Source organism: Diaphorina citri, unplaced genomic scaffold, assembly GCF_000475195.1.
Source record: "Diaphorina citri unplaced genomic scaffold, Diaci psyllid genome assembly version 1.1 scaffold2134, whole genome shotgun sequence".
Lineage (NCBI taxonomy): Eukaryota > Metazoa > Arthropoda > Insecta > Hemiptera > Psyllidae > Diaphorina > Diaphorina citri.
Genome location: NW_007379559.1, coordinates 35,487 through 47,685, shown reverse-complemented (window position 1 = coordinate 47,685; position 12,199 = coordinate 35,487). Strand labels below are relative to the sequence as shown.

Sequence of the window (12,199 nt, the reverse complement as noted above, 5' to 3'; positions counted from 1 at the left end):
CAAGCCAAAACATCGTAACTCCGATCCCCGTGTTCAAAACCCCAAAACGTGTGTCATGCGCAGAAACCAAAACTCGTCGAGCATCGTCCCGATCCCCAAAAAAAAAATGCGCTGCGAAATCTGTCTAATGTGGCGTACGGTAAAACATGGTAATTTGTTATGATTAGGGGTCTAAAAACTGACCATCGAAATTTTGACCCGATTACATTACTTTCCTTCCTATAGGATAAGGAAAGTAAAAATGGGGGTCCCCATTAGAGTGACCTATATTTGGCAAAAAATGGGCCGTTTTGCAAAAAAAATTGCAAATTTAAAAAAAGCCATTCTAATCATTAAAATTTCATCTACATGATGCCGTTTATTTCATTCCTTAATTCCCAGCCGTTTCTGAGATATAAGCGTGGTTCGCAAATCACGAACCACCCTGTATATTATGGGGACAGACAGACCGACCGACCGAGCGAGCGAGTGACAGACACCGAAGCGAATACAATAGTAGTCCGTCCCTTATACCTTTTTATTACTATTGTAATAATAAAGGAAGGACGGACTAAAAAGGTTGAAAATTCAATTTTTAATTGCCGTTCTAATGAAAAAGTTCAAAGAGTTCTGACGTCAGATTTCACGTCAAACTGCGCAAAAACGCTTGCGTACTAACAAACGAAGCGGGAGTCATGAATTATGACGTCATTGCCTACGGGAGCGTATGCCGTGACGTCAAACTTCACAATGTACCGGTATTTTTTAAATCGATTTATCTCGGGCTCTAGAAGTCGTACTGTCGTAGTCGTAAAAGAAAAATAAACTTCACAATGTACCGGTATTTTTTAAATCGATTTATCTCGGGCTCTAGAAGTCGTACTGTCGTAGTCGTAAAAGAAAAATAATTCAATTCCGTTGGTCCTCGTTTTTCCTGCTCTATGCTTTTAAACGGCACCGGAACCTCTTTGGAAGATGGAAGCGCACGCTAGCGCATGCAACATTGCAACTTATGAATGACCACGATAATCAGCTGTTCCATTTGATTTACACTATAAACAGAATTTTGAAAAAATGGCGCATAATCACTAACGGTCGATTAGTCTGACGAACCATATTGTTTGTGTTGGTGAAATCCACCATACATTTTTTGTTTCCCACGAGTGATTAGGGAGATTTCGCATCGAATCCTGATCCCCATAACGCAACCCATGTTAGCGCCATCTTGTTTACAATAAAAAGAATGGGTATCTTAGAATTCTCTAAGGTAACACATATATTTTTTTCGGCAAAAAAGAAAAAATCATGCACTTAAGGGTTAACTTAAGACGAACAATGTTGCCAATTTCATGTCATTTCTTGAGATAACTGGCTAGATTTCATGAAATTTGGCAAGATTTTCATTTCAAGTTAAACTTAAGTTTATCTTTAGATTTCATACATACGACGGTAAGTGAAAAGTTAAAACTTCTTGTTCTGTACACTGTCTGTAGTCTCTGGTTTTGTTTTCAAGTCTTTGTATCACACTTTATAAACCTTTTAATTAAATAAGAATATAGGTAAACCTACCTTTACAAAAATAAAAATAAGATTTTTTTTTTAAAAGAGATTTGACAGAGGGAACTGTAACTGCTATGGTCTTATCGTCCCGAAATCGAAGAGAGAAGGAAGACAGGATGGAAGAAAGTTGACAGAGGGAACTGTAACTGCTATGGTCTTATCGTCCCGAAATCGAAGAGAGAAGGAAGACAGGATAGGAGAAAGCGATTATCGTCCCGAAATCGAAGAGAGAAGGAAGACAGGATAGGAGAAAGCCTGCCGACAGAGGGAACTGTAACTGCTATGGTCTTATCGTCCCGAAATCGAAGAGAGAAGGAAGACAGGATAGGAACACAGAGGGAACTGTAACTGCTATGGTCTTATCGTCCCGAAATCGAAGAGAGAAGGAAGACAGGATAGGAGAAAGCCAGGGAACTGTAACTGCTATGGTCTTATCGTCCCGAAATCGAAGAGAGAAGGAAGACAGGATAGGAGAAAGCCAGCTGTTCCAAGAACGAACATTATCCCATCAGGAAAAAATCCGCCCCGGGCGGCAATCGAACCCGCAGCCTAGCGCTTACAAGGCAGATGTACTACCAACTATAAAAATAAGACAAACTTGACTGAGAACCTAAATAATTTACAAAAAAGAATAAAATCAAATCAAATTATGGTATCTTTGTGGTAAAGCAGGGAGCTTTCTCACAACTTTGTGGATATCACAGTTTTACAAGTCTTTCATTTACTCGATCATTATATTTATTATTGCTCGTCTATTCAACTTGTAATGCCGCCACTGGTCACTACTCGATAAAAGTAGCTACTCAATTGTCCTCACAAGGCTGAGTGCACCCCGAACTCCAAGCACAGAGCCAAAAAAAAAAAAAAAAAAAAAAAAAAAAAAACCTTGACCCTGCCGGGAATCAAACTTGGACCTCCTGCGTGCAAGCCTAGTGTGATACCCACTTGGCCATGGAGGTTGCTAACCTAAATAATTGATTGCTTTTTTGAAAAGTAAAAAGAATCTTTCAAAAGTTCAAATGTAATCTGATTCAAAAGTTCAAAACAAATCATCAACACTCAACTTACTGGATCTAGATCTTGATCAAAAAATTGTTTTGTCATACAAATTGTGTTGCTGTTAATCTTGAGCTTTCTCCATAGCAAAAGTTACTACTCCTATGCCAAACTGTAGAAACAATAACCTCTCCCAATAGTCCGAGCCTATCATAACCTGCTACACAACCACAACCTAATACTGACTTAGGGGTTCAGTCAACTGTTGAATTCACACCAAAGAGAATAGTCCGAGCCTATCATAACCTGCTACACAACCACAACCTAATACTGACTTAGGGGTTCAGTCAACTGTTGAATTCACACCAAAGAAAGTCCCTTATGGTGCCCCCAAAAGCCATCCATCAAACTCAAAAAAGTCTTTTCGGGACTATTGAAGTTTAACTCAAATATTAATACTTAATGTAGGGGAAAACTTCTTTGCATTTAACATTTTGATGAATTTTATCAAATTGGGACAAACTATTTGAAAGGCAGCTTTACAGCATTCTTCAGAATAAACAAACAGACATATGGAATTGTTCAGTTGAAACTCAGTTCATTCATTCCATTAGCTAGTACAGGGGTGTAGTGGTGTACTTTGGTTCGGTTTATCAATTGCTTTAATTTAATGTTGCTTTTAACACAGTTTTATCATGAAACATGAACTTTTACCTCCATTTAATGACAAGCTACCTGAATCCTCAATTTAACCTCAACCAGCCTGAGTGGAGCTGGGGAAAAATCTGCAGCACACAATTTCCCATATGTTCAGCCATACACAGGGTGTCTACCAGACTGGAAAACCGGGAAAAGTCAAGGAATTTCATGGAGACTGGAAAAGTCAGGGAATTTCACCAAAAAGTGCCAAAAATCGAAAAAAGTCAGGGAATATTATTTCAAAGCCTAAAAAAAAGACAAAGAAAGATTTCAATTAAAAAAGTATGCAACCATGAAGGGGCAACATATAATCTCTCAAAAATTTCGCCTACAGCACTGAAATTTTGTCTCTTCATGAAAAAGTTTTGGAAATATTTCAAAGCCTATAAAACGAGAAAAAGACTTTGGCCAGTAAAAAAAGTATGCAACCTTGAAGGAGCTACTTAAATTTTCTCGAGACAAATTTTGCCTGCAGCACTGTCATTTTGTGTTCTATAGAAATGTATTGACACACTTCCATGTGAGGGGAGGTATTGACCTTGAATGAACCGCGCTGAGGTTAGCGGTTAGATGTTAAATAAAATGCACCTCATGAAATAAAAAGTTGATAACTTCACATCAATAATTTTGTTTGTTTTCTTTAGGTGCATTTTATTTAGCATCTAACCCAAGAACCGAAAATTCGAGAGTGGGGGTAAAAATCTCGTAGTGGGGATAATGAGCTGATATCAAAGATTGGCAGCACTGGCGCTGTCTAGTAGAGAAGATGGGAAGCTCTTGATAAAAATTCAGCTGTTCGCATATTTGAATGATTTTTGTTGTTGGCGGGATTTTTTTCGCAGCAAAGGTAAGCTTTAAAAAACCTTATCATCCTTTATCAGACGATAAGTTAATTGGGGGAGGGGAAGTATATTATTAATTTTCTATAGGTACTTACCATCATTATAATTATCCATCTTTACGAAGTGGGAAGATGGAAACTCGCGTATATTATTAATTTTCTATAGGTACTTACCATCATTATAATTATCCATCTTTACGAAGTGGGAAGATGGAAACTCGCAAAAAAAAAACAGAGAAACAACAGTCACCAAAAAGCCAAAAAGTCCAAAAAACTAATTTACACTTTTACAGTTTACAACTTTACACCAAAACAAAAACTTTGATCTAAACAGAAAAATGGCGTCTCTAAACCGAGAAAAAGCCTAAAAAAAGACAAAGAAAGATTTCAATTAAAAAAGTATGCAACCATGAAGGGGCAACATATAATCTCTCGAAAATTTCGCCTACAGCACTGAAATTTTGTCTCTTCATGAAAAAGTTTTGGGAATATTTCAAAGCCTATAAAACGAGAAAAAGACTTTGGCCAGTAAAAAAAGTATGCAACCTTGAAGGAGCTACTTAAATTTTCTCGAGACAAATTTTGCCTGCAGCACTGTCATTTTGTGTTCTATAGAAATGTATTAATGGCGACTCTTAACCGCAGTCGAGAGCTTGGTTAAAGTAAACCAAGAGGGGAAACGTAAACCTAAAAGTGGTTAACGCCCCTCACGACGGTAAAACATGGTAATTTGTTATGATTGTACGGTAATCTTATGTGTCCAATCTGGCAACACTTTATTCACTTTTAACTATACTCGTCTTTTACACGTATTTAGTTACATAAAAAACTGACACATGACAAGCTACAGGTTAGGTACATACTTACTGAAAAGTTTTGCCTGCGGCCCTGAAGATTACACCTTTGACAAGTCTGCCTCTCTTACTATTGTAGACCAAAATCTTCAAAAAATTCTTTGGCCAAATTTTGTGTTTTTGATAACTAATTCATGGTGCAAATGGAGGACTCAAGACCTTACCCTAGTTGGATGAAAAAAGATTGAAGAAATTTAACAGGCCTGAGAACATTGTTGGGACAAATGGAGGACTCAAGACCTTACCCTAGTTGGATGAAAAAAGATTGAAGAAATTTAACAGGCCTGAGAACATTGTTGGGAAAAAAAATCGGCTGCGGCGCAGTGGGAATAGGGTGGAAAACCTTGGAAAAGTAGACTGGAAATTTTGAAAAATTGGACTGGAAAACCGGGAAAAGTCAGGGAATTTTATTTTTCCATTTTGGTAGAGTGGTAGACACCCTGCATACAGATACCATATACAAATTGCTGAACTTTCTACATATATTCTAATAGTACTGTGGTTCCATTCCATTATCTTTAGATGTTGAGAAGAATTTTGGCTCTTTAACTTTGGGACTCTTCTTGAAAGGTTTTTATTTACTTGCAGATTAGGATCCTGTATATTATCAATTTTCACAATGGCTACTGGTGATATTCAGAAAAATACCCAAGCACTCAAACAAGAGTTGGATAAACCCAAACCAGACCTTGTCAAGTGCAAAACACTTTTGGATCAATTAAAGGTAAGAAACCCAAGAATACAAAATGTATTGTAGTCAAACGGTTTAAATGTCTCCAAGTACTAGGTGTTTTGCTTGGGTGGATGTTTTGTCATATTAGGTAGGTATTTAATTTTCAATTAAATATGTGGTAAGTAGATAGTTTTTTAGTCCGTCCTTCCTTTATTATTACAATCGTAATAAAAAGGTATAAGGGAGCGCACGCTAGCGCATGCAACATTGCAACTTATGAATGACCACGATAATCAGCTGTTCCATTTGATTTACACTATTTGTTTACATTTCTTGTTTCCCACGAGTGATTCTGATAATGTGGCGTACGGTAAAACATGGTAATTTGTTATGATTGAGCGCACGCTAGCGCATGCAACATTGCAACTTATGAATGACCACGATAATCAGCTGTTCCATTTGATTTACACTATTTGTTTACATTTTTTGTTTCCCACGAGTGATTAGGGAGATTTCGCATCGAATCCTGATCCCCATAACGCAACCCATGTTGGCGCCATCTTGTTTACATTTACATCATGTTTTTAGATTTAGCATTAGCACGGGATCGAAAACCGAACGAAAACCGAAACCGAAAACCGAAGCGAACCTAGCGGACGCTCAAGTAATCATACCTTTTAATTTGTTCAATGTTTTGTCTTGTCCTAAAAAATAACAAATTATTCAAATCAGAAGTGAATACTTTACTCATTAAACTACGGATCGTCACAATATCCGTACGATCCGGATCGCAACAAGAAATACTCGATTACTGAAAAAAATTATCCGTGAGTAAAAAAGTAATCATGAGTAAATAGAAAGGTGGGAGCAGTCGCCGAGCTCGCATCGGATTATTTACTGAAAAAAATTATCCGTGAGTAAAAAAGTAATCATGAGTAAATAGAAAGGTGGGAGCAGTCGCCGAGCTCGCATCGGATTATTTCGGAACAGTTCGGGTCTCATTCTATCAGAATCAGTCCTCGGCATAACATCTGTGTTCTCAGTGATTCTGTATCTACCTACGCGATGATATAAATATTATTATGATGAGTACGAGTAAAAAGTATTCGAATACTTTTGTACTCACTCAAGTAATCGGATAGACGCTCGATCCGTATCCGCGGATACGGATCGTGAATGTATTCAGTATTACCCATCTCTAAGGGACGGACTATTGTACCTATTCGCTTCGGTGTCTGTCACTCTCTCGCTCGGTCTGTCTGTCTGTCCCCATAGGAGGACTTATCCAAACCTGGTCGACCTATATATCAAATTAAAGGTCTTTTTACCAGGATCATGAAAATGGTGGTGCAAATTTTGTCCAGAAAGACAAGGTTCTGTGGGTTATAAATACAGGTGCCTTGAATGCTATGGATGACTTCATTAAGGTTGTGGTTATGTACCTAGGTATGCAGACTCTTTAGAGGTGCTACAGGTGAATTTTAGAGAAACTGAGGAGGTTGAAATATACCAGTGAGGGTACTTCTAGGTTCCATCAAGGCCCTGGAATAGCCGACCTATCAAACCCCTCATTAGACCCCTTCAGTTCAGGGGCCCGAGCTAGCTCTCTGGCCTAGGCACCTCTTGGTATCCTCTTAAGGGTATAGTAGATGAACTCACAGCTTTTCTCTAGAATAAACCTGAGTATGCGGACTCTTTAGAGAGATGAGCTCGGACGACGTGAGATAGCTGTCCCGGCGGCAATTTTTAAAATTCATTTTATATTTATTTTTGTTTGCTTTGTAATTTCGGGGCTAATGACAATCGAAGTCGTGCCCCTTTTAAAATAAATTTATGAAAAAAAAAAAAAAGAGATGAGCTCGGACGACGTGAGATAGCTGTCCCGGCGGCAATTTTTAAAATTCATTTTATATTTATTTTTGTTTGCTTTGTAATTTCCTTGTTTTTAATAGCTAATATAAATGAAAAGTATAATATAAACGTGCAAACTAAAGATAAAGATTAAAAAATGAATTCAGATTGTACAAGTTGCGGAAAAAAAATCAAAAATTCGAATTTCCCGCCAACTTTACACGCAAAAAGGCCGACGATGGCCTATCTCAGCCTTGTACATAAACACAGCCAGAGAGTCTCATGATCATGAGTCATGAGTTGATGACTTGCTAATCTCAAATTCTCAAAATCTCAAATCTTTCTACACTTTCAAAATCAAAAATTCGAATTTCCCGCCAACTTTACACGCAAAAAGGCCGACGATGGCCTATCTCAGCCTTGTACATAAACACAGCCAGTACAAGTTGCGGAAAAAAAATCAAAAATTCGAATTTCCCGCCAACTTTACACGCAAAAAGGCCGACGATGGCCTATCTCAGCCCTGTCCCTGTACATAAACACAGCCTCATGATCATGAGTCATGAGTTGATGACTTGCTAATCTCAAATTCTCAAATCTTTCTATTTCTACACTTTCTACAGTTCCAATCCAAAGTAAAGTCTGTAAACTGTAAATAATCTGATTTATCTGATTCAAAACTGTAGATATTGGTTCTGTTACTCTGTTTATCTGATAAATCCTCAGAATAAATATTAAACATTCAAAACTGTAAGCATACGAGGTAAAGGTAAGTCTGAACCCGTAATAGGATAAGGAAAGTAACCGTCGTATGTATGAAATCTAAAGATAAACTTAAGTTTAACTGGCTAAATAATTCCCGGAGGGACGGGCCCAGCTTGTTTTTTCTAATCTCTTGACCTCTTGTTACTCATGTTCTATTCATTACAATACCTGATAAATGCTGTACCTATATTAGTTACAATTTTCTCATTTATATATTAAGATTACCTGTTCAAGTTCTATTACAATAGGTACCTGATAAATGCTGTGCATAAGGAATTATAATTGGGTCAGCATTAACTGATTGTCACAAATGTCCCCTGCTTAGTACACAATGCTAAATTTAACAACTTGACTTGGACTCCAACCACCTACCTCCAGATTCTAAGCCCACTGTGCTGTGAAAATTTCAAGTAGCCTATGTCACCCGGAGTACTTTTCTTAACAACCACAAAAATTTTCATCAAAATCGGTCGAGCCGTTTTCTCGTGAAAAGATTATTCCTTTCTATTTTCCTCATTAAATATGTATTTTATCTCTCTCTATTTACTTCGTTATATAATTTCAGAACACAGTATTACCTGAGGCAGTACATTTCTGGGAACAGGCCCTCATGGTACGCAAGACAGAGAAGGTGATACGACTCAACAGGTAAGTCTGTCTCTCTCTCCCTCCCTTTCTGTCTCTCTCTTTCTCTCCTCCTCCTCCTCTCTCTTTCTTATCTATCTCATTCTCTGATTTTTCTCTCTCCCTCCCTCTCTCTCACCTCATTCCATTCAATGTTTCTCTCTCTCTATCTATCTATCTATTTATACCTAACTTCATGTAATATGTATGTTCAAGTTTAAGTTTTCAGAATCGGCTTGAGAAAAGTTTTCAAGTTGTGTATGAAATGAAAATTAATATTAAAATAACTAATTAGTAGATTATTCTTTTATTTTTAAGAGGTTTGACAGAGGGACCTGTAACTGCTATGGTCTTATCGTCCCGAAATCGAAGAGAAAAGGAAGACAGGATAGGAGAAAGCCAGCCGTTCCGAGAACGAACATTATCCCATCAGGATAAAATCCGCCCCGGTAGATTATTCAATTTTATTATTAACTTCTCATAAACATCCTGTGCTCTCTCTGATTTCCTAGGGGTGGGTTTTCTGTCAAGATAATTATATTTTTTCTCGAAAATTTTCTCCACAAATTAGAATTAATAATTTAATACAATTTCATTATTAATTTCTTGTCTTGTCGTACTTTCTTCTTTCCTAACTTTTTTAGTTGTATGGAAATTTCTTATAGCCATGTGGTATTCATTATTTCATTTTCCATCGCGTTCAATTAGGTAGATACATATCTAATATTATTATTTTTTTTCTTATTTACATTATTTCTATTACATTATTTCTTTACTTATCTGTTCTGTGTTCATTTCTTAGGAAGGAAACAATGCAGACTTGAAAAAACTTGGGATTCCTCATAATGTACATATCTATCTGCTACAAATTGAAACAAAAAGGGACAGGATAAAATCCGCCCCGGGCGGGAATCGAACCCGCGGCCAAGCGCTTAAAAGGCAGACGCACTACCAACTAAGCTAACTAGGCTGGCAGAATCATCATTCAATTCACAATATTTATTATTATTATTTTTTTTCAAAGAGAGTTGATAAGTACATGAAATTGTAACAGAGGTGTTTAGTCTTGAAGTCAAAGAGAGAAAAAGGGTAGGATAGAAGACAGCCAGCCATTCTGAAAACAAACATAATCTGTTTACAATTGTTTGCCCTGGGCAGAAATCGAACCTACAAGGCAGATTACCCTCCATGCCTTTAAGCTAACTAGGCTGGCAATTAGAAGTTTTACTATCATTGGAAAATCTGGAAAAGAAATAAAATGGCATCAAAACTATAAAATAATGGCCATTAAACACTAAAAAAGTCCCAAGCCTGAGCCTGAGAAAGTGAAAAAAAAGTCCCAAGCCTGTGCCTGAGAAAGTGAAAAAAAGTCCCAAGCCTGAGCCGCCTACGGCGGCGGCCGATTTTTGGTGGAAAATTTTTTATCTTAAAATGCTCCCTGTGTAATAAGGAATCATATAAAATTTAAAGTACCTATCAAGAAAATTGATTTTTTTTTTTTAATTTCCAAGTCTGAACCAACATTGACTTTGGTTGATATCTGGATGAGTGACTGTCCGATTTTTACCAAATTGTTACAGTCACGTCCTTGGAAGAATAGAATAGAATATAATTTTATTGATCATGAAAATACATATAAATTGTACATGGATCAACGTTATACAAGTGAAAGAAAGAGATTGCAAAAGATAGAACACTAACCCAAATGTCAGGTTCTCACCTTTAGCCATTCAAAAAATATTTAGGGGTTCCAAAACTTTTCAAACACTCTGTATAGTTTAGAAGTCTGAACCAACATTGACTTTGGTTGATATCTGGATAAGTGACTGTCCGATTTTTACCAAATTGTTACAGTCGCGTCCTTGGACCATGGTGACTACTTCAAAATTTGAGATTGCAAAAGATAGAACACTAACCCAAATGTCAGGTTCTCACCTTTAGCCATTCAAAAAATATTTAGGGGTTCCAAAACTTTTCAAACACTCTGAGATATAGTTTAGATTGTTGTTGTTGTTGTTTTTATTTTATTTCATCTGAATTATTCCCAGGCACTTTCGGGATAGGGCTGAAAAGCCCCTTTACATCTAACAATTCTTTCACAAGCTCAATGAACTTAGAGCTGAATCCTCCTCGTCTAAAACTTTAGCAAATATTGGATGTAATGTGGGTTATGGTTATGGACCCTGCTCAGTTCTGGGAGACGAAGGATCGACGTGATGTTTTAAACTAGGTACTAGTATGTTAATAAGTTCATCAAAATCGGACCAGGCAATCGCAAGTTATAGCGGAATTAACATTCAAGTTTCTTTGGCAAAAGCAAAACTGTCGAGTTAAAATATTGACCTCGTTCTCTTTCGGTCAAAAATTACTGAAAATCATGCTGCAGTACACTTTTCTTATTATTTCTGTGTCCTCTTTGTCATTTTCCAGGGTTCCAGAGTCTCCATACAAGAATGAAATGTTGGGATTGAATCTTCTCTACCTTCTTTCACAAAACAGAGTGGCAGAATTTCACATGGAGCTTGAGAGAATTCAATACGAAGATATGGTCAACGATGTGTACATTAACCATTCACTACAACTAGAACAATATTTAATGGAGGGAAACTATAGGAAGGTTAGAATCATATCTCACAAAGCACTTTGAATGGGCCATAACTCCGGCCCTGGTTGTTGGATCGAGTTCAAACTTGTATTAAAGTACTACGTTTTTTAAGGCCTTTAATTTGATGTATTACAATCAGGGGGTTCCCATTTAAGATTTTGAAGTTAACTCCCCTGGGGCCGACCCTGGCTCCGGCAAAAATTTGGTGAAAAGACAATTGTCTTTTAAAATTTATATTTTAATTTGTGAAGATTCTTTTCTAAATAATTATACGAATAATTATTTGCATTTATTGCATTTTAAAAGATAAAACACTAACCCAAATTTCAGCTTCTCATCTTTAGCCATTCAAAAAATATTCAGGGGTTCCAAGACTTTTCGAACGCTCTGTATAAAAAAGTGAATATAAGCGAGATCTGAAAAATTGTATCAGAATATTTTTTTGTTGGAAATTACCTCAGGAATCTACCCTAGCACTTTGTTAACGTTTTTCGTGTTACGCTGTATAGATTTTCCTGGCAAAAGATGGCGTCCCATCTCCTCGCTACAATGCATTCATGGAGACCCTCATAGACACCACTCGAAATGAAATAGCATCCTGTATTGAGAAAGCCTACACGGTCATATCTGTGGGTGACACAGCCCAGAAATTGCACATCGGTAGCGAAAAACAAATGGTGGAATTTGGAAAGAAGGTAAAGAACATAGTTTACTTCTACATATTTTACATTAATTAGAAAATTTATTGTGTC

The 12,199-nt window shown here is 37.0% G+C and overlaps 1 protein-coding gene across 1 annotated transcript in view; it reads left to right on the top strand.

The window, feature by feature from the left end:
* Nucleotides 1-12,199, top strand: part of LOC103518268 (26S proteasome non-ATPase regulatory subunit 8-like) — a 16,434-nt gene extending 4,235 nt beyond the window's left edge. Inside the window, exons 2-5 of the mRNA XM_026830126.1 lie at nt 5,518-5,677; nt 8,784-8,866; nt 11,090-11,459; nt 11,957-12,199. Coding sequence (XP_026685927.1) covers nt 5,549-5,677; nt 8,784-8,866; nt 11,090-11,459; nt 11,957-12,184 — 810 coding nt within the window. The 5' untranslated portion in view covers nt 5,518-5,548 and the 3' untranslated portion in view covers nt 12,185-12,199. The remainder of the gene's footprint in view (nt 1-5,517; nt 5,678-8,783; nt 8,867-11,089; nt 11,460-11,956) is intronic.